This window comes from Calonectris borealis, chromosome 3, assembly GCF_964195595.1.
Source record: "Calonectris borealis chromosome 3, bCalBor7.hap1.2, whole genome shotgun sequence".
NCBI classification, from domain to species: domain Eukaryota; kingdom Metazoa; phylum Chordata; class Aves; order Procellariiformes; family Procellariidae; genus Calonectris; species Calonectris borealis.
This window is the reverse complement of record NC_134314.1, coordinates 74,725,394-74,748,641: the sequence shown is the minus strand read 5'-3', so window position 1 is coordinate 74,748,641 and position 23,248 is coordinate 74,725,394. Positions and strand designations below refer to the sequence as shown.

General features: G+C 40.5%; 1 protein-coding gene across 1 annotated transcript; it reads left to right on the top strand.

The window, feature by feature from the left end:
- The first annotated feature begins 1,053 nt into the window (after positions 1-1,053).
- On the top strand, positions 1,054-21,895 carry RAB32 (RAB32, member RAS oncogene family). Its single transcript, XM_075146212.1, has 3 exons — positions 1,054-1,501; positions 17,596-17,873; positions 20,299-21,895. Exons 1-3 carry the CDS (start codon positions 1,273-1,275, stop codon positions 20,446-20,448), a joined length of 657 nt encoding a protein of 218 aa, XP_075002313.1. The 5' UTR covers positions 1,054-1,272; the 3' UTR covers positions 20,449-21,895.
- Positions 21,896-23,248: the final 1,353 nt, after the last annotated feature.

Genomic DNA, 23,248 nt, shown 5'->3' with positions numbered 1-23,248 from the left:
TTGGACAGCATGTTAGCTAACATGTTTTTTTCCCAACACTTCTGATCTGCAGACATGGTACTACATGGTCCTAGGGACAGGAAACTTATTTTATGTTGGGTTCTAACGATGTGTCTGTTCATTTATTGCTTTGTCTGATGTATTTTTTAAAACAATCCCAGAGGGATTAAAATTATTTTACTGGATTAATTTAGGAACAGAAGGGAACCAAATTTAGCTGTAGGTGTTTGACCGGAATGCTGTGGATGAGGAGGTGATTTCATCCTTTGTTACCTGAGCCTTTTACGCATGATGGCTTACACTAGGTCACTGCTCTTGCCTCCGCCCTCAGCTTGTTTGCACAGGGTGAGCTCAGCACCACCCTTCCCTGGTGTGCAGTTCCAGGCCCTATTGCAGGGTGTGCAAGTGCAGGGAGGCGGCTTGGGTGCAATCACCCTGCACTCACAGGGCCCCAAGCTGGCTCCAGGTGGGGAAGCCAGCAAGCCCAGTAAAGGAGAGGTGAGGGTGGGTGCGAGTGTGGGTTACTGGAGTACTCCTATTAGCAGACATCCTGATACAGCCCTTTTTGTCTCACGAACCTCTTTGCCATAACATGCTTGTCCACACAGAGGGGAGAAAACTTGAGTGTTTTCAGGGAACGGGCGCTCCCGAGATTTTACCGCGAGAAAACTTGCTGCCACTACCAGTAGAAGGGGGCAGAGGATGCCTCCGGCAGGGACCTGAAACTCCCCCCTTTTGATGCTCAGCTCCTGCTCCGGCCGGCGCTCCGCCCCGCTCTCCCCGGGCGCCGGCCGGGGAGCGCCCGGGGAGAGCGGGGCGGAGCGCCGGCCTCCCGCCGCTGCCGGCTGCCCTACGGACAGCCCATCCCGGCCGGGCGAGAAGCTGAGGCAGCTGCGGGGGGTGGGGAAGACACCCAGGAGCCCCATCCCGCCATCCCTCCCCTCCAACCCCGCGGTATCCCGGAGTGGCGGGGCGGTGCCGGGTCCCGCCCCCTGCCCCTCCCCGCCGCCCTCCCCCGGGCTTTTATAAGGCCGCGGAGTTTCCGCGTCCTGTGACTGCAGTCAGGTGGTTGCGGTGTTTCCCTCTCCCTCCCGCCCTCCATCCCGCTCCGTCTCCCCCCGCCCGGCGTGGGCCGGCCCAGCGGGGAGCCGGCTGGGGAAAGTTGGAGGAAAGTTGCCGGCTGGGAAAGTTTAGAGGCGGGAGAGCGACGGCCCCGGCTGCCCGGCCTCCCCGCCGGGCCCCGCAGCGCTGCGCTCCGCGGGAGGGCCGAGGATGGCCGGCGGGGAAGGAGCGGGCTCCGGCGTGCTGGAGTGCCGGGAGCATCTCTTCAAGGTGCTGGTGATCGGGGAGCTGGGCGTGGGTAAAACCAGCATTATCAAACGGTACGTGCACCAGCTCTTCTCCCAGCACTACCGGGCCACCATCGGGGTGGATTTCGCGCTCAAAGTCATCAACTGGGACAGCAAGACCCTGGTGCGGCTGCAGCTCTGGGATATAGCAGGTGAGGGCCGGGGGCGGGCGTCTCTCTGCGGGGTGAGCCCCGAGGGGCAGAGGTCTGCGAACCCGGCTGTCTGGGGGCCCGGGGCCCGGTCTCTGCGGAGGAAAGTGTATTTTGACTGTCAAGTCCACCTTCTTGTTTTTCTCCTTCCCCCTATTACCTGCAACCCCTCTTGTCTGTGTTTAAGGCATAAGTAGAGGGAGGTTTCGATGTGGGAGTGAAGCTTTTTATGTTTTATAGGCTGTGTGTGGGGCTTATAGGTGATGTTGTGGGGCTCTCGGCTTGGCCCAGGGTTTTACAGCAGTTCTCAAAAAGCTGCTCTACTCTGCTTGCTGGCTCCAGGGCTCCTGGAGGGTTCCCACCCATATTGCTCCTCCTGACCCACTTGCCTGAGCACTTGTGGTCTTGGCTATGACTACTGCTTACATTCATTCATGGTTATGGCTTCATAACACTTCTAGATGAAATAAATAACTTTTCCAAGTAGGTTATGTTTAGTAAGCACACTTTACAGGTTAAAGGTAACTCAAATAGCTAAAATTGTCCTCAAAGGAAGTATGCTCAAAGTTTGCATGCTTGGAGTCACCTACTTAATTTAAAAGTAACTTGTGTCCCTGCAACATGGTGTGAGGGAATGGGACTTGTGTTACGCTTAGTTCTCCATTCAAATCATGGGTTTGTGTATCAAAAAGGTACTTTGAGCACACGGAAGCAGAAAAGCCCTGTTCACTTGTCCAAACTACACGGTCATTCCTTTCCTATATATAGTTCAAAACTGTTCTTTAACACCTCTGTCTTAAAGACTCCAACTGTATACCTATCATGGTTAACTTTGTTTAGACTGCAGTGTTAAATGCCACAGAACAAACTCTGTTTTGCTGTGGTTTTGTAAGAAGTCTGTCCCCTCAACTCCTTAATCATCTCAAGTTGGTATTGCATTTCTAGTTTTGTGTGCAGCCCAGGTATTAACCTGCAGCTCCCTTCATCCCTCTCTACCACGTTCAGAATATCTCCTTGGATATGAAAAAGTAGACTTTATTTCAAATGCTTGTGTTTAAACTTACATTACTGGAAGATACTAGGGTAACAACTAGTCGTTGCTGTTTCCATGAACTCTACGTTTTATTGAGTGGAAGCTCAGAAAAGAGGAAGCGTAACATGTGGCTGCTGTAACCCTGTGACAGACCAGCTGTACATCAGCTTCTGATCTTTCTGCTCTAAAGATTATCTTAAAACACTTCAAATATGATTCCTCAAGTAAAAAGCCTGCTTCCTACTGCCATATGCTGAAACACGCCATAGATCTTTCTGCTGCTGCCCTGTAGGACAAAATAAAGTATTTTCTAATTGCTGTTTTGGAGAGCAAAAAAAATGTTGGCAAGCTTTCTCTTCTGATGCGTTCTTTTTACAGATCTTTAACATTCTTAACTTTTTTAACTTTCTTTAAATCAATTGGCAGTATTGGTGCAAGCTGCTACAACACTCTGGATGTATTTTAGCAAGTCTGGAGTTCCAAAGATTAAAGAGGGGAGACTATCAGGATCCTGGGGCTTGGCAGGCTGCCATACTTGTGTTTAACTTCTCCTCAGCCCTTGGTTTCTGAGGCTGGGGTAGGCTGTGTGCTTTGCCAAAGCAATCTGTTTCAACAGGCTAGGCAGAAACTTAGCTGTAACTTGTAACAAAGTTTGGACAGGACCTATTTATATTATGGGAAATCCTGTCAATATACCCATGCATTAATTTCAAGATCTAGAAGACAGTATTTTTCACACTTGATTATTGCCCTTAGTCTATCTTGGACACTGCTAAGTGAAGAGCTGCTGATAAATCCCTGGAGGCTTGCGCTAATATTGCTGATAGATTGAAGAATATTTTTTTCCTGTCACTGAAATGTCTATATGCTATCCTTAACACTTCCAGATCTAATGCAAATGATGTACTACTAAACTAAATAGGCAAAAATTTTCCTATATTACAATGTGGTGCATAGTTTTGTATGAAACTCCTGACTAGTCTTTCACTAGCAAAAGTGAAAAAGGAAAATACAACTGTTCTGCAATTTGCATCCCAAACTCTTATGTCTAATCTGGTAGGTCAGGCTATTCTGTTTCCAAGGGGCTGGGGGTCCTTTCCCCATCAAAAAACAAGACCAAGAAGAGAAGTAGTCTTAGTGATATTTGATTGGGCTGTGCTTAGCCAGTGTGAGAGTAACAGTTCAGACTCCTATAGAACTTGACATCTCAGTTAAGCGTTAATCATTAAAATAAAAGGGATTTTAGAATCCATAAGGGTTGTTTCATGGTCTTAAAATTGCTGAAGTCCTTCACCTAGGAATGCGTTCTACAGCTTTCTGCGTCTATACTCATGAATACTTCCAAATGCCTGAGTACGTTAAAAGGTTTATATAGAAATTATTAGTTAGAGAACCAGGTTGAAGATGGCTTCTCTATAGGCATAGCACAGATTCCCTAAAGCGCTTTAATAAAGTGTGTAACAAAGTATCTGAGCATGTGATAGTCATTCCCTTTTAACTCATCAGCCCAACTGTCTTCTGGCTTTCAACAGCTCATGTAGATAATTTTGTCTGCTGGTGTGTGCAGACAAACAGCTTTAGATCTCTTGAAGAGATCTAAATCTTATGGTAAGTAATGTTACATGTGACTTCCCTGCAAGCAATGTGGTGCTGGCATTCTGAATTGATTTTGATGCATTTAAAAAGGCTTCTGAATTCAAGTCTAACCTTTAAGCATAGTAAGGCATGTTATTTTTCACTAGATCAAAGCTTGTACTTAATAGTTTATCATAAAAAGCGTTCATCAAAGAGCTGGGTGCTGCAATCTAAGGTTCTGTACCTAAATCAATGATAAGAACTAACCATGTAGTTCAGTCATCAGCTGAAGATTATGAAGCAGATACTGTGCTGGTTTCTGGTGTGACTGTAGCCAAACTGATGAATGTTGTGCTGTGTATTGCAATGCAGCACGTTCCCGAGTGACTTCAATTTCTTGTGCTAGCTGAGTTTTTTTAGTGATTAGATAATTCTATCCAATAGAGCATGACAGTGTTACATGGCCTATGCTATTTTTCTGATGAAAATAGCCTTCCTGTTGGAAGGTACAAAGAAATGCAAATTCCTGCAGCAGGATCAAAGGGGAAGGGATATGAAATAGTGAAGGGCTAAGAAGGGTATAGTTGTGCCTAGACTTGTATTTCCAGAAATACTCAGTCATTTTAGTTTTTAGACACAAGTTGTAACTTCTTGAATAATGGAGATGAAGAAGCTTGGGAGTAAGACTGATCATCACTGTCAAATTATCTCGGTTGCAGCATGAAGTATTCTGAAAGCAGCTGAACAGATTACATGCATGTTCATACAGGAGCAAAACTTCTAAACCTTAGCTGCCCTTAGGCATTACTCTTGTTTTTTTTATCTTGACATGGAGTTATGATAAATCTCGCTTCCTGGATAAATTCTGAAAGTGTTAGAACCAGGTTAACCCCTTTGATCAAAGGACATAAATTATCAGCAAAATGAACAGGAGATAGGAATGAGTCATTGTGGTAGAGAGATACAAAACTTCCCTTAATGATAGGGAAGTACTTTTAAAGTCTATTTCAATATGCTAGAGATTCCTACTTCATAAGCATGCTCTTTTAGTGAGTATACTGCACTGACCACAATGTAGTGTAGGAGGTGAATATAGAATGTTGATGAAACTCGGACAACTATAATTGAAAGAACACTTTAAGGACTTTCTGTATTATAAAAACTTTTGATCTGATCTAATAAGACCAGCAACTGAGTAATGTTAGCTGCTTTATGATTACATTGGCTATCACTGTCAGTCACGTTAGCCTGTATGAACATGCAACTCTCTGGAGGGTAGGGGTGGTAAAAGTCACAGATGACCACTTGAGCTTGGCTTCTCCCAAAGAATGTCACTAATGACAACTGGTAGACAAATTTGTTTTCAAAGCTTTGACTAAGCAATGCTGCATTAACTTTGGTGTAATAGCACCCTTCTTCCAGGACTTTATTAGAATTTCTTTGTAAAAGTGTTCATTAAAACTGAAGTACTGCTTTAACTGGAAGAGTGTGGCTATGAAATTGGCCAAAGAGAAGAGGAATGACTGTACTTCAGTATTCTAAATGTGCTCTACACAAGTGAGCATAGAGTGGAGGCAAGAGAATCTAGGCGTAACCTGCCCCCGACTGTGTTTTTTTCTCGCTGTTATAAAGATACCTAATGAGTATGATGAGGAAGGAAGAGTGAAAAATGTGCACATAAATAACTGCATCAGAAATGGATGTGGAACTTGGAGCTCAGAGCTTTTTCAGAAACTGGTAAGTGATCTGAGGTTATTTCCTAGTTTATATGGTGATAGAGGTTCCAGCAGCAGCTGCCTTCATGTAGAGATGGGAGCATTATCATTCTGGTGACAGCTGAGGCAGGTCAGAAAATGCCCAGTCAGGGTTGGAGAATCTTTTATGTGATTAAGTCCAGACTGATGAAAAAGATTTGAAAAACTTGTGACTGATTTGTGAATGCTTCCTGCTTGCACACACTTAAGTATAAATCTCATATGAGAAAAATTACTTAAGGATGATGTTGGCTGGAAACATGCAGATAAAGTTTGAGGGGGGGAAAGTAGAAGGCCTGCTCATGTTGAAAGGTTTTGAGCACTGTCTTAGAAGCAGTAGAGGCAAGAAAGAATTCAAGGTGTATTATAGGTTTCCTTCTAGAAACCATGCCTCTGTAGGAAATCTTGTGTGGGTGTCCTTTCTTGTGACTCCTCTGGAACAGCTGAATTAGAGTTATGAGCTTTCAGTTGAGAAGGACTTGCTGTACTTGGAGCTCTTACAGCTAAGTATCTAAATAAGTGCTGAACATGTTAACTTGTTTCTTTTTGGTGTGTCTCCAGCCTTCAGACATCTCTGGATACAGACTCGATGTCAGCATGCTTTCTTTTTGAATTCTTCTATTTAAGTCATTTTTTATGACATGCTATCAAGCAAGGTATGGTTATTGGTCTTGTTGATGAAGCAGTTTCCTTCTTTTACCAGTGGGGTACTGAATCATTCATATTGGTGAAGGTTCTTTTGTGTGGTACTATATTATATACCAACTCATAATGTATATGTTATCTTGAACGAAACTTCTTAAAGCCTGTGTGCTGATGGAATTCTATAAGCATATGGGAAATGTTACTGTCTTGAAGTTGGTGTTGTAAGGCAGTTTAGTATGGTAATTTTGATTATGCAAGGCAGAACTGTTCAGTTAATTTTCAGTTAAATGGTAGAATTGAGACAGATGTTCTTTGAGTGTCTTGGAAATAAGCTTAAAATTTCTCCATAGGCTTTTCTAGGTGTCCCACAAGAAATGGGGTTAAAGATGTGATCTTTGAAGACCACCTGATCTAGTACATGCTTAAAACAAAGCTTGCTGTATTCATCTTCCAACTACTCTTAATTTCTGTCAACAATGGAAATGCACTTAGTGCCTGAGCTTCTAATCACTATGGAATAGATGGAGATTCAGCCTTATTTTCAAATAGATAAGGTTCATATAGCATATAGCAGTTGCTCAGAAGCTTTATACTTTCTACAAGATCACAATAAAAATACTTCCCTAGCACTCTGATACAGAGAATAAAGGATGGATGGATGAGTATCCATCAAATGGGTAGGGGGAAAGCTATGTTAAAGGGAAATGATACCTAAGTTAAGTGCAATACAGCAGACAGGAGGAGAAATAGCATGTATCACACAACATAACTAATTTCTGGGTCAAATTATAAACCAAATATAACTCTCTGTAGAAATCATTAACTTGCATTGATCATAAGCTTTTTTTGAGGCAAGTATTGGCTAAATTCTTGCCCTTCATGTAATATTGACTCAAGTAGTTGGAAATCAAGGTGGTTTGACAAGTCAAGTGCGTTACCCTTCATAGACAAACTGGTGAAGACAATATTAAATATACACTTTTCTCTTAATGTATGGAGTTTACGTGAATGTAAATTGACTTTTATCAACTCTCCTTGCATCAGTGTTGCAGCTTCAGAGTCTTGGTGTCTTCACCTTATTTACATCTCCGCTTTGCCTCTTACCAGTTTGGTTTTCTTTATGTGCACACCAGGACAGGGTGTCACTGAAGTGCATGTACACAAGTACAATTTGAGTTGGCAAGTGCTGTAAAGGGGTTGTTCTAAACTGATTACCTGTCTTACGAAATGCAGGAAAGAAAATGTTAACTGCCTGGTTCCAAAAAAGGCTCCAACATGCTGTACAAAATAAGTTTCTTCCCTTCAGTAGTGAGCAAGGCCACTGGGATTCAGTCTCACAGCTGTTGGAAATACCTTCCTTGGACTCCAGTGGTAATCATTGCCTTGCCTTTGCAGTCTGTTGTAAACTGCTCCCTCCAAATACTCACCTCAGAAGTTCTGAAGTGTGATATGCCATGTCAGAAGGAAGTGATTTGCAGTAAGGGAATTTCTATTTATATTTTCATATGAAAGCATAGGAATAACTCTTGTGAAATTCTTGTAAGTGTTAAAGCTAGCATGACCAGCAGCAAGCAGTGACTACAAAGCACAGCATGCTTCTCAAGCTACCTGTGGTAGAAGGTTAGATGTTCAAAGTTCTTCCCTTGCTATGGAGACACAGGACAAAGGTAGATGGGGTGGTAAGATTATACTTTGAAAAATGATGGGATTTCAGGGGTTTATAGAGCTTGTTTAGAAATAAATATCTTGACTCTGTCTAGAGAAAGCATAGCAAACTTTCAATAGCAGTGGCTTCTAGATTAGCAGCAAATGAAAACCAATATTCCTTATTGTATGGATTTTAGTAGTGTTTCAAATAATAGATTAAAAAGCAGCCTCTGAGTGTCACTGCAAACAGCTTATGGGAACTTGTTCTTTAAATGCTCGCAGGCTAGAGTGCTGGGTAGAGTGAAGTGGCAGCTATTTGATACAAAATTCCAATCACACACAATGTGCCATGACACATTGACCATTTTAGAGATTAACATTTTTTCAGTCTCGTGATAAAGTTGTTCTTGAGACAAACTGACTTTAGAATTGTTCTCCTGCATGCTGTGAAATGCTGTAGTGCCATGCAGCATCACTGTTGAGTACACAGTACAGCTCTGGCTGCATGACAGTGCACCAAAGGGGATGGATTAAAGGGTATCAGGCATGAAAATAGCTTAACTCTGGCAGATGACTTGTTTAAGTCTAGTTAAAGCAAGGTAGGAAATTCCAGTTCATGCTGTTGCTGGCACTAATTGGAGTATGTCAACTTTTTCTGCATACTAATGCAAGGAGAGTTTTCCCATACATGCTGCATTTGACAGCTAGTTAGAAATCATCATTTCGCTTGGTTGGACTCTACTTTTCTGGGGATGGAAATCTAGTGCTTAGTCAGGGACTTCCTTTCTTGTTAATTTGCTGTTTATCAAAGATGCAAGCAAAACAGGTGAAATTTTCTTATACAAACATGACTGTCATACTTCTACATATAAAACATTTGATGCTGGACAAATCCAGTTGAACCAGAAGTGCAGACTATTGCCTCTAAACTTCTTAAAGACAAGATAGTAAGCTGTTAAAGTCAGTTTGGACAATATTAAATCATTAGACTAGCCTAAGGCTACAGGCAGCAATGAAAAGTTTATCAGTCTTGCTGTAAAATTCCCTGTGAGAGCTGTGCAATTATTTGGGGAAGGTTTTCTATCTTTGTGAAAGAGAATGATGTGCTTTTTCCATCTATTATGATGACAGATGTGGTCAGTGTTCCTGATGGAAATTGGGTGTCTAACTTCTGAGCACTTGCATGTCAGTGAACAGGACTGTCCTGCTTTAGAATAAAGTATAACAATAGCAAACAGTGAATGGAAAGACTATTCATTGATGTTGAAAATTCAGGTAGCTAACAAATTATTAGGTTAGAAACTGGCTTTGTTGTGCAATGAAACTAGAGCAAACTACTTCCTACCATTTTGGAATGAAATAGTGACTTCTAAGAACATGTGAAAGCACTTTGTTATGATCTAAACAACCAAAATACTGCTGCACCTGAACTGATAGTCTTCAGTGACTTTTCAATGACTACAGAGTAAGTCTCTCGTACATACTGTATATATAGTATACTGTGGATGCTCCGACAGTCTCACTCAACAGGATTGCTTCAATTTCACCCTGCCACTGTCTAACGTAGACATAACCAGAGTACCAAAGGTCATCTCTTATGGTAAAGTGGGAGTCAGTTGAACAGGGATTAACTGGCTGGTTACCTTTTCCCTGAAGACCCTTTTCTTCTGAAGAGTTTAGGACATTTACTTTTGGGAAGAGGTCCATCCAATGGTCAGTTAACTTTCCCACGCTACCCTTAGTAAGAAAGGACACTAGCAATTCACTTAAAATCATCTGAGGCTGCTTTTGTCTGTTAGAAACTGTAAGAGCTGCAGTCAGTGAAACTGTTTCTAGTACTAATACAGGAAGATATAATATCCCTGTAGTTCTTGCTTTTTAACCTCTTAGTGTTTGTCACTATAACCACAAATACCAAATATTGCTTCCACAATGGTGGAAAGTTAAAGTCAGGCTAGACGTGCCTTTTTTAACTCTTACAGATTTCTAATATCTCTTAGAGCTGCTAGTATAGTTCAAAACCTCTGTGGTTTAAACACTTGGCAACTTTGCACTAATAGCTTAAATGGGTAAGAATAAGGAGAGGAGAGACAATCTAGCACTGACCATCTCAGAGTCCGTCTATTCTCAGTCTACGGCTGCTACCCATGTGAAAAAGCAGGTAGACACACTTGAGCATGTCCTGTAATATTGATAGTGGTTTGGTTAACCCACTTCTTGCTGAATAACATATTCAATATAATTGGGTAAGACATTTCTGGAACAAGCTGTGCTGGTTTGGGGAGAGGGGGTAATGCTGTCAGCAGTGGTAGCTTGCCAGTAGTATATTGATATATCTGGCTAAAAAGGAGCCTTGGTCAGCTCACACCTGACCCAGCTAGTGCTAAAATGTATATTAGGTGTCTGGAGAACTGGCAGATGCATCCTCAGGGCAATTCTGGATATTTGCTGTATTGTGACAAAGATCCAGCTGTAGGACCAACAGGCATCCAAAGTGCAGTCTGTTCTTGCCTGTGGCTTCTAAAGGACTTCGGTGAGTTTTGAAAGGGACAGTGATTCTAACCCAGTGAGAGGATTGGGCTGCATGCCCAGCCATTTTGGATGGCACGTTAGCTTAAATCTACCCCACTGAATGACATGAAGTTTGCTGAGAGATGGAATTGTAAATAAGGAGCTGCCACTCAGATGTTCCTTAATGTTAGTATGTGAAAGCCTGATCCTAGCAATTCAGGGAGTTGGAGAAAATCTTTTGTGAAGCAGGACAACTGGAGCAGGGAAGAGTGCTCATGAGGTTAGGCTTTCCCTTGGCAAAAAAGACTGGAAAGAGCAGGGGTTTCACTTACTGTTGAATTGGTTTTTTTCCTGTCTAGATGAATAAAAGCACAAATGTCTCATGGTCCAGGAAATTGTCTGGAACAACTAATTTGTAGAGTGTGGCACTCAAGTCTAAATAGTGGCACTGTGCTTGCACATTGTGTGGCTCATAAGCTCAGAGTAGTTGATAGCAAGGACCTAAGAGCCATAGTCAAATTAGAGTTAGTCTGGCTGTCACTAATGGCCCTTCTTAAATTTTGGTATGACTAGTATTGACTATTAGTGGTCATGGTAAATAGTTGATCTGAGAACCCTTCTCACAATGGAAGGAGAATGTTCAAGTATTCCCAGACTAAAACTGATTTATTACAACCATTCACTATAGCTTAATAAGCATCCTGTGATGCCTGAGTTCACTGCAGTGTATGGTACCTGTTGACAGAAAAGCAGAATAACTGAAACACACTAGCAGGATGCTATTTCTATGCATTTTGAAATCTCTTAGTTTGATTCACTAGGTCTCTTCATAATTTTCTTCACTACTGGAGTATTGCTGGATAGTTTTTTGGCTTGGTTTTATAGGTTAGACTTATCCTGTGTGGTGTATTCCTTCTTTCTGTTGAAGTTGAACTGCCTTTTAAACTAACTGAACACTGAGTTTTGGCATTCTGAAGGACAATGTTAGCAAGACCTGCTTGGCTTTATTAATAAACTGCGGACTTTTTGCTATTTATTAGACTTGACAACTGTGTATTATTGGGTCCAGGGAAAAACTGCAAGACTTCATTGCAATAGTCTTCTAGTTGGCAGCAAACAACTCTGGAATAAACCTCTTCTAGTTGTGCATTCACTTTTGGATGACTTTAGTCTAAACTATGCATCTCTAGTTTAAGATTATTTGATGTGGAACTGCCAAACTTGTTAAAATCTTGAGCTCTGGACACCCTGATTACACCTGTCAAAGATGACTTGAACTAATATTCTTCAACAAAAGAAACGATTTGTTCCATCATTCTTCTAGTTGTCAGGCTTTTATAACTCTCAGTCATCTTTCTTTTCCTCATTAATGACAAATTTTTGGAGGATGTCAGAACTGCTAGTCTCATCTGAAAGAGAAGTTAGACTTTGTCCAATTGTCCATCAATAGTCCTGAAGAGATGTTAAGGGTTTAAATGCAACTAACACAACTCTGGCTTCTGAATTGTATGGCTTCAGAGTAGACTAAGCTTAGATTTTTACAAGGTAGGGGAACTTGTGCTATACTGTTGGTATTGATAGAAATAAACTAGAATTTACCTTCACAGCAAAAAAAAAAAGTATAGCTAGGGAAGCTTCTTCATTTTACTCTCCTTGAGTAGGTTTCTGTTAGTTCATATAAACTACATATTAAGACTTCTAGGTATGGTAAGTAGTCTGGGAGATGGAACCCTGACAAACTCAATATCAAGCATATCCAGCAGTCATTTGTACATTTAACTTGCTTTTTCTAGCCTCAATTCCCATCACATAGGAGGAGTTAAGAGCAAAAATAATAGGAGTGTAGTGTAACTCCTGCTAACTAAAACCAAGAACTGCCACAATGATAAGTCACACTGCTGTGGTAAACAGGACTCTTGTTTATTCCTTACACTGGGAAAGATTGCTGTAGAAACTTTTTAAAATGTACTTCAGGGCAAGGTTGGCAGTGTCTGAATCTTATGATGATAACTTATCTTTTGCAGTGAAGTAAAGGACAAAGATGAAGCTTCTCATGTCAGACCTGGCTATAATTTTTTTCATGTTTTTAACTTATGGTTTACTCCTGTTACATTGTAAACTGAGAAGCAATAATAGCTTCCAAGCTCTGATACAGTTTTAAACTAAACTTAATTCCTGTGGTGCTGCTGTAGGGAACTGTGTTAGTATCTGATGCATGACATTATGCAAGTATTTCACTTAATGTTGTTGCAATTACTGGAAAATACGGTGACAATATGTGCAGAGTCATTTAGATGTGAAAACTTTGTGGTTGGAGAATGCAGAACTTTGCATTGCATGCAGCCACTTCCATACCTCCAAACAAAACATCTGATCCCCATGACTGCCCTGTAGCTTAGCTCCTCATCTACACCTGAACCCCTAAAGCACAGAGAAAGGATAACTTTGTGGTACCATCAGGTTTATGTCAAGGCAGTAGAACTACCAGAATGATTAATCCTCTGTCCTTTCCATACTACTGTAGTAAGCAAGTAATTTTCCTGTCTTCTTCCTTCTGTGATTATACACACTGGAGATTTTAAGTCTAGTTTCATCTGATCACTTTTAGCCTTTTTCCCCTCTGGGGGTATGATCCACTTTTGGTACAGCTCAACACAATTCTCACACATGGTGAAATGACTACAGCAAAAAATTCTGCTGGACATAGGAAAGGGAATGACTGAACTGAGCTTGGCAAAAATTGAGTCAATTTAGTTTTAATAACCTAAATAGAAAATGATGTTCACGCTCCAAACTTTGGAGGAGTGGTGTGTTCTACAGTTTGCTTTTTCTGTATAAGCTTTTTTGGAAGCAGAAAAGCACTTGCAAAAGCTTTGCCTGAAAGTCCTGTTAAATTTTCAAAAGGCTGTCTAGAATGCTCTGCGTCCCCTACAAGAAGCTCAGCCTAAAGCATGTGCATTGTCAATAATAACAGGATTGTAAAGAAAGTCTGCTCAGTTTATTCTGAATTCTCTTCCTGCCTCATGCCATGTATCTTTTACCACAACAAAACTCTTACCTCTTAGGCAGACCGTGTGTTACTGCTTTTGTCTTCTTTCTATGGAATAAGAATATATCAATCCTTGTTAGACCTCCAGACAGGATGGAAGAGCAGTCATAAGCTAGTACACAGGTCAAATCTATTCTTAGTGGATGTGAATTCTAGAGGTGAAAGCAGCTCTGTAATAAACTGGTTTGGAATTTGGGCTACTTTAGAAAAGGGCAGCACTCATACTGGAGTGTATCTGTAATAGTACAGTGGTGTTGAGCTTGTATGTGTTTTTAGAGGTAAGGGGTATCAAATCCTCCTAATGTAAAGCTTAAATCTAATAAGTAAAGATAGAGGCTTTTATGCTGATACGCACATCAGTTGTCTACTTTCACCCAAATCTAAATTACAGAAGAATATGTATTAAGGTTTTCCAATCTAAAACTCATAGTATAAGAGCAAAAATTTTAACTTCTATCAATAAAATAGTTGAAATACTTAAATGATTGTTCTGGACAGCTGAAGCCCATGCTTTCTAAGTGACTGCTATAGAGTACAAAGTAAAGTAGAGTTCAGTGCAGGCTTGCGTTCCTACCAGAACTGCTGTCTTCTCATACAATGAGAAAAGCTACTACGAAGCTAACCTTGGCTTCTGCATTATTCCAGAGCTCTTGAATCTGCCAGTTAGCACAACCCCACTTGCAGTGGCCTCTCTGCTGATCAGGACCTCATGAGGGGATTCAGCTGGTCTGCTCCTCTGCTACAAGACTGTCATTGCCTTTCTAGTATGGCATACCTGGCTTTTACCAACAGGGGAAGGGGCTGCCATGGTATTAAAGCTTCATGTAGTCTGAGGGACACTGGGGCATGAGAAGTCACCAATGTCAAGGAAGCAACTGCCGGGCAGTCTTGGTTGATTACCAGTCAGTGCAGCTCTCCAGCTCATTGTATATAAAGGCATTGGGCCAGGTGGGTGGGGAAGACTGACTGGTAAGATGATGGGAATTCTCTTGGAAATGGAATTGACAAACTTATCTGATGACCAGACTTTCTGGCCAAGGCTAGGCCCCCTGTTATTTCTTTAAGAAAAAACATTTGGTGGTGTTAGGACTCTTCAAGTTTGGTTATGATACATACTTTGTAACTTTGTTTCTCTTCTTTGGAAGCTATATGTGACCTTGTACTGGTTCAATCTCTCTCCTATACCTTAGACCCACTGTTACGCAGGCTTCAGCAAGTTACTGCTATAGGAGGCTAGTATGGCCTTCTTGCTAACTGTTCTTGATCTTTAAAGTCTTTTTGGATGGGAGAGCAGTAGGCAGGAAGGGGTTCAGTCAATGGTAATGTCCTTCACTGTGGTAACTGATCACAGCCATCTTTGCCTACAGCATGCAGAGCTATCTGAGAAATGATAACTGCCTGATAACCTTTTCCACAATTTCTGAATAAGTTTTTCATATGTAGTGATTACGCTATCTCTATTCCTTGCTGGTTACAGTCTAGCAACCCTTTCTGCAACTAATCAATACAACTTAATTTTCTTATGTAAATGTCCATCAAGTTTTTGGAAAAACTTATAGCCTTATTTAAAAAAAGACTGAAATCCCCACAGATCTCCAACAACTGAATAGGGAGGACTAATGGGACTGTTCCCCTCACTGCTTCAGATTCATGTGCAGTCTCATGTAAATAACCGCAAGTGGTGTCCATTTCTAGACCATTTTGGGGCCAAACTTGAAGAAATCTTTCTGTAGAAGACTGAGGTTGGTACAGAGCACTGTAGACCTTGAGATTACACTGTTTGTTTTGTGGGCCCATCCTGTGGTGTGAAGGGATATACTGCCTGAATTGGACACAAGACTTGGGGCTTTAGCACAGCTGGAGATGTTCCCATGTACCAGGAATCGATGGTGAGACTGACGGCTAAACAAATGGGAAAGCTGAGAAGGAGCTCCTCATAGCTTGTGTGGTGCCATAGGCAGCGACTGGCTTAATAGAACTAAATTTGACCCTGTGCAGCTCCATTTAAAAAAAAAAAAATCCCCGCAATCTAAAGGTAAAGCTTCTTTAGATGTGGCACACTTGATCTACAGAAGATCAAGTAAAAGCCTTCTGGCCAAACTCTTTCCTACTGGTATTTGAGTAATGAAAACAGTGGGCATATGATACAAAAAATTATAGTAAGGCTATACCAAAAACACCTTCTAGGCATAAGAATCCAGCCTGGAAAGGCTTAGGGAGACAATGTGAGTTACTCGTATACAAGTTCTGTGTGTACTTGTTAGGAGACTCATCAGCAATGTGCCTCTTCCAGTGACATAGTCGCTGAGATGCAGGTTGGTGCCTGGCTTGTTGGCCTTAGAGTCCACAGTATAAATGATGCTTTAAAACTTGAGCTTTGAATATGGAGGAAAGAGCTTTCCTCTTGCATGCTCCCTGTTCTCACACAGGGGATAATGAGCTGGTAGTGAAGAAATTAATGTGTAATTTCCACTCCTCAGAATACGCTGCCTAGTGATGCTGTTTTATGCAGCATCACACTTTAAAGTTGAACAGCCAGAAATAAAGTCCTCTTTAGAACTTTGTAGTTCTCTGGAACTTCACTGTAGCTGCTGCTGCTTTCCAGCAATTCTAACAGCTGCTTAGTCAACCTTTTCTGAAAATGTCTATTGGGAATGAGCTAATTGGTACACTGAAGTACTGACATTAAAATCAGGCAATTGAGTTAGAAAAGCATGCTGCTGAACAGGATCACTTGTCAAGTTCCTTCACCCAATGAATTTCTGGCTCTTTGAGAAGATGATAATACCCAGTTCTTCTTGTAACTGTTTGTCCTTGCTAATCAAAGGCAGACTTGAATGTTTACGAACAGAGGATAACTATGTTCCAATTAAAATTCCTACTTTCTCTATCTTCTAAAACTGCATACACACTAAAAGCTGAAGTGATGATACACTGTAAAACTGAATTATAAAATGCAGGGACTACTTTTCCCAATGAAGACTTCCGAACAAAGCAGAAAGCTATTTTAGTAGCCCGAACTTTCCAAGCAACATGCTTGCACTTGACACTGTTACGTTTACTCCAGTACAAACACAGCATGGTGGTCTGACCTTCCAAAGAGAAGAATAACTGACCTGGCACTCTAATTATACATTTCAAGTATACTGACTACAATAGTTGTACTTAATAAGAAAAGGCTTTAGTTGACTATACTTGCTGACCATTGATTTTCTTCTTGATTTTTGTGAATAATTTTACTTTAACTATTCTGGTCATCTTGTATCAAATCCTGGGATTGCTGTAGAACTCCTACAATTGGAAATTATTCCAGACAAGGTCTCAGACTTAAAAGATTAGGTCAAAGGTTTAGCTAGAACTGTTAAACTAGCTCCTTTTGAGGTTGTCCCTAAGGAAAAAAATCTATAATGTAGGTGACTTCTTCAGAAGATGCTTTGAAGGCTGTGTTAGCCTTGGAGCTTGTAGAAACCCTTGTTGCTCACCCTCCAGAAAAAGTCTCTGGATATGCTTAAGTCTCTAGCTAAAGTGATTAGGTTTATATCTAAATCTTTCAGAAGCTTTTTTGAGGAAAGAATTTTTCTATAGCTGTGCTGGTAGTGTTTTTAGGCATTACTTCTCAAACACTACTCAACAAATAAGTTTTTTAAAAAAATAATCAAAGTGGTAGCTGGGATTGCAAACTGCTTTTAGCATCTGACTTGTATGATACACATAATGGTTGTTACAATGAGATAACATAGGATAGAAGAAGCAATGTTGTATGAACTAAGTGACTAGACCTAAATGCCAAATTCGTGTGTACTAACCTGTACAGAAGCCCATTTACACTGACTACAGTTCATGCTTAAATATAAATATACTCTCTCACTGTCCTTTCTTTCAGGTCAGGAGCGCTTTGGAAATATGACCAGAGTATACTACAAAGAGGCAGTTGGTGCTTTTGTGGTCTTTGATGTCACAAGAGGCTCCACTTTAGAGGCTGTTTCAAAATGGAAGCATGATTTGGACAGTAAAGTACTACTTCCTAATGGCAGCCCCATCCCTGCTGTTCTTCTTGCAAACAAGTGTGACCAGAAGAAAGATGGCAGCCAGAATCCCTCTCAAATGGACCAGTTCTGCAGAGAAGGTGGCTTTGTTGGATGGTTTGAAACCTCTGCCAAGGTGAGCATAAAGAGGAAACATATTTTAATTCTTCTAAGTATTGGCATAAGAATGGATGAATATAGTCATGTGGGGAAGAAAATCATCAAGTATAGCAAATGACAGTCAAGTCTCCAGTGTTCAGCAAAAGTTGGAAGACTTGCAGCATATTTGATTTAGATTAGAACTGCATCTTAAATTCAGAGAACCTTAAAACTAACTGGAAAATTTGATTAACCGAGTTCGATAAGCTTTTTTTTTCTTGCACATGTCAGGATCAGTGTCATTCTTCAGATGTTAGTACTACTAAACACTGATCAAACTGTTCAAAAGATACAAGTAATCTTTAGGTGCAGGTTTTTAAATTGCAGCTTCTGTCTTCACTGTTGCATGTAGGAAGTAGTAAGACTCCAGAAATGAACAAGGTATTTGCTCACTTGTTACTACCCACCCAGATGATAATTTCACTAGGGCACTTTCCTATTTTATCAGGCAGTGTCAAGACTGAACTGGAGAAAAACGAATTGCTCTGTGTTTTAACTTAAAATAAGATAGCTACTTTATTCAAACAGATAACTTTGAGTAACTTCATATATTGTACAGTTTTAGTCTACAGACTTGGTCAATGCAGAGATAAGCTTGCAGTAACTTAGTTGAAAGTGGAATCCAACAGTTCCTTAAAACCCAGTTGATCCTTAAAACGAAAGGTTCTTCTAGATGAAGACAATGTGGCTGACAGATGAAATTACTGGTCTGGTTAACTCCTTTATATGGTAAGCTAAACCTCAGAGTCCTTTTCCCTTGGCTTGTCTACTTCCTTTGACTGTTGCTGATGAACTGGCACAAAGTGATGCTTAGACAACTCTTAAAGGAAAAGGAGGAATATGATAAGAAAGTAACAAGCCTTTTCCTGATCACTTTAAAATAAGGAAGAAGGGTACACAGTGACAGGAATTAGTTAAATTAGCTAATAATTTGTTTGCATTTGAACAAGTAATTCCCAAACCCACCCATCTGTTACTAAAAACTCACATTTTAAGGCTCTGTATACTCAAAAAGAATGCTAAGATTCTGCTTTGGGTTATGTCTTCCCTGAAGCTTCACCTGTCCATAACACTACTATACATAAACTTCAACATGGGCTAAAAATAAATGCAAGTAATGTTGGAACAAAACCTAACACAGAAGTGTAGTGACAGCTTGCATTTTAGGTGGCATTTAAGACACGACAATGTAAAACAAGGTTCTTGGTGCAGAGAAAAGTCCAGACACTATTAGTTCTAGTTCAGTTACGAATCGACTTGTTTAGGACTCTGAAGAGGTAGTTAAAATAGCTGTCCTGAATTTTTGCTAAGCTTTCTTGTTTTCTAAGCATACCAAATCAGTTTATGGATTTAAGTCCTGCCCAGTTAAATATCCTGATAATCTGCTTTTGCTTTTCTGCTGGAAATGATACTTGAATCTTCAGTCTAGTCATCAGTATTATAGGTCCTACTCCCTGTGGATTAGGGAGAATACTAAAGGCAAAAGAACTGCAGAGAGTATAAATATTCATAGAAATACCTTATGAACATCCTTACACTAAAATGAGGAGAATCCTCCTCTACTCTGGGCGGGGAAAAGTGCCCATCTGTAAACTGCCAGAAGCAGTTTGTGGCTGACAGCCACAAGCTTGTAAAGTGCAGTAGCAATTGGTCAAATATTCTTATGATCTAACCTTGCTCATGTAGAGTTTAGATCTACAATTATGGAGACAGAAGAGTGCACTGGGTGGTATTTCCTTTGGAACCAAAGACAAGTGATTCCAAAGGTGGCAGCCCTGTGGTGAGCTAACAGGTGGCCCAGCCAGTTCAAAGCTATGGCCAAAGGCCCCTTGGCATTGGCCAGCTTGGCCCCTCAGTAACTAAGATACCTTGATGAAATACAGCTCTAGGCATGCACACCTCTTTAGAGGTATGTTAAGGTACTTTTCAAAGCATGCATGAGAAAAATGTAGAGTGGCTAGATGGGGCACCCTGATTTAGCTGGGGTTTTGAGGCTGATAGAAAAGGTCCTTTTACATAAGTAAGTGCATCCAAACTGCAGCAGCAGCAGAAAAATGCCCCAAAAAGTAGAACACTACTATGAATAGTGTAATTGCCTATTATCTTTCCTAATGCACTTTAGCATTTGTGAGTTTTCCCAATGCGGGTGACACTTATCCTCTGACTGCATACTAGATTAGAGTCGAAGTATACTATTTGTAATATGGGTAAATAACTTTGTCTCAAACCTTTCTGGTAACTTTTTTAATAAGCAAGTGTATGAGTGATGACCTGATGTATCTAAGATGTTTCTGTCATGCTGATGAGACTGTAGAATTTTTGTATTTGGCCAGCTTCTAATAGGAATGTGTGACTATTTAAAAAAAAAAATCATTGACTACTTTTGCTTTCAACACTTTTAGGACAACATCAACATAGATGAAGCTGCTCGATTCTTGGTGGAAAACATCCTTGCCAACTACAAAGCCTTTCCTAATGAAGAGAATGATGTGGAGAAACCAAAACTGGACCTAGACCCATTGAAAGCAGAGAGTAAATCACAGTGCTGCTAATGCTACCACTGTTCAGTAAATGTGATGGGATGAGCAGCAAGACTGTTCCGTAAATCAAACTGCTGCTATGGTGCTGTGTTGTGACAATCCATATGGGGTGTCTGGTATTATCTGAATAGGTGATTCTTGTGGGTGTTTACATATTCTTGTTTAGCATGAAACTGAGTATCTTGTGAGTTATCACTCCACTTGCTTGAGTGGCTGCATCTAAGTCTGATTAGTGTCCTCTTACTTGAGAACATAAGGTAGTGTTTACACTCCTCTAAAAAGGAACAAAGACAACATTCAGTGTCTAGTTTGCTTCTAGGACATATGCTACATTCCAAATAGGACTCACTTATGTTTTAGCTGAATAGACACTTGCACCTTTACTGTAAACTTTTCCTTTGTCACCAGTAATGTCCCACTTTAGCCTGACTTCTCACCTACACACTTGTCCCTATTTATTATCCCCCACCATGAGGATCTGTCTCATTGCTAGTTCTCCTGGATCGAGACATCCCAGAAATCTTGAAGGGCCAATGACAGATGGGGAGGTATCTTTCTTAGTGTGTTCACTAGGACTGAGTGAAGTAGATGGCTTTTACCGCTGAGTAAACACAAGATGGGTAAATGATTGTGCTTAACAGGGGAAAGGCATGGTTATAGAGATACTAACAAAAATGCATCTCCAGCCGTTGAAGGCAGAATATTTTCAGCTAATACTTTACGTATGAAACACATTAATGAATACAGTTGTACTGCTGGCATGTAGTTATAGTAACCTCACCCATATGCACATCCAGAAATAAACATCCAGTAACTTTTTCATGCACTAACACTGAAAACTTTACCAAGAGTGCAAAAAAGTAAATATCTTTCTGTCCTGTGAAAATGAACTTGCTTCTTTTTCCTTCTGTCTTGAGATGGTTCTGAATACCATGAGGGAGGAGAGAGGTCTTGAACGAAATAGCTTAACTGGTTCTTGCTAGCCTATCAAAAAAAAAAAACCCCAAGCTCTAACTTTTTCAATTTTAGAACAGTGCTGCACTCTTCTGACTACTCAGAGCTGGTGAACTGGCTTACCAGTTTGTAACTCTGTATACTGAGATGCTTATGTTTCCTTTCTATAACTCATGTATTTCTGGTAGCAAATGAAGTTCAAAAGGATTAGAGAGATTTCACAGTTCTTGAATATGTTCTGGAACTCTGGCTCTGCTTGGCTGAAAGGCTTTGAAGCTCCTCTTTATTTTAAGGATTTCTTCTGTCCTGGTACCTCATTGCTACTGACTTTAGAAGTCTTATCTTGCGTGGTCTGATGATGCTGGTGTTTACTTAAACATCAGTATGAAGTATGTGCCAGATTAGATATACTTTGATCTGTATTGAGATTTCCTCCTAGGCTGTCTTTTTTTTTCTAAAGAGTAACATACTTTTTAAAAGACAAATAAATATATTTGGGCATCTTATGTATGTTGTTGGTGTATGCTTTTGAGAACACAAATCTTCACATCATGTGTCCCACCCTATACACAAATGCTTTCACTGATGTTTGAAAACAACTTTAACATAGCAGCTACTAGAAGATAAAGGCTTATGCCAAGCTTTACTGTGGTAACTTAAAATAAGCTAAAATTGGGTTTAGCTTAGGATCATAACATAATTCAGATGAAAAGGTTCTTAGGAAGTCTTCTAAGCCAACATCCTTCTCCAAGCAAGGTCATACTAGGGTGCTCAGGCTTTCACGTGGTCTGGTCTTAAACCTTCAACAATGGAGGCTGTCTGGCCCTGGGAAAGTTGTTTCAATGCCTGACTGTCCTCCTGAGAGTTCATCTAGTCTGAACCTCTCTAACTTCAACTTATGTCCATGGTCTCTCATCCTCCAACCATGCACTGCTTTAAAGAATGTGTCCATTAGGCTTGTGCAGATTTATTGAATGCTTAAAGCTTGATTGCTACTTTAAAATTTTTTTGAAAGCCTGTAGCACTTCAGAAAGGAAGCTGCACCCTATCCATGTTCCTTCCTTGCTGGCTTGTTTGAGTTGTTAATCTTTATAGATAATCTGGAACTACATAATCTTCCTATTCAGTCACTTGCAGAACAACTCCATTTAGACTGTAAACTCACTTTTAATAAGCTGTTTAATCTCCAGTGTACTGTCTTTTTTAAACTTTAATTATAGCTGCACAAATCCAGTAACTAGCCAGTGGAACATGTGCATAGCCTGTTTATTTGATACTTCTTGACTAGATCAAAACATGATAAATCTTGATGACCAGTCAACAAGATGCAATTTCACATTAACTTGGCGTCAGCTGTAAGTTTACTGAGCCTATGCAATATAACATGAAGTTTGTCACTAATGGGCAAAAAAAGGCCAGTTCTTGAGTCTGTCTAGTATGGCATAGAAGGTTGGTCTACATTCAAATGCTAGTTCCTTAAATACCTACTTTACTGGGGAAACTGCCAGTGGAGGTAGACTTGCTTTTTCCGAACAGCTACTGTGCTTTTTCTTGGTTTTAGTTTTCAGATTCAACAGCAGAATGAAAACCAAACTCTGAAGCTTTGGGACTCTGCTTGATGCATGAATCTCATCTGGTTCCTGTCAGTGACAATGTAATCCTATGCAGATTAGTTTAAAGAATGCCTAAATTTCTGCTTGAAGAGCTATTGCTGCTATGTTTAAGCACTTTCCTTATTCTGTATGTAGCTTGTGTTCTTCTAAAGCTCTACGTGAATGTAGAATGGCCATGACTCTCAAGCTGTGGTGGAGTATACTAGTTTTGATACAGGTTGTCACTGAGTGGAGAAGCTGAGGCA

Coding starts and splice junctions, on each gene's coding strand:
- RAB32 (XM_075146212.1), top strand. CDS start 1,273: ATGGCCGGCGGGGAAGGAGCGGGCTCCGGCGTGCTGGAGTGCCGGGAG. Junction 1,502..17,595: donor GCAGCTCTGGGATATAGCAG/GTGAGGGCCGGG, acceptor CCTTTCTTTCAG/GTCAGGAGCGCTTTGGAAAT. Junction 17,874..20,298: donor GGTTTGAAACCTCTGCCAAG/GTGAGCATAAAG, acceptor CAACACTTTTAG/GACAACATCAACATAGATGA.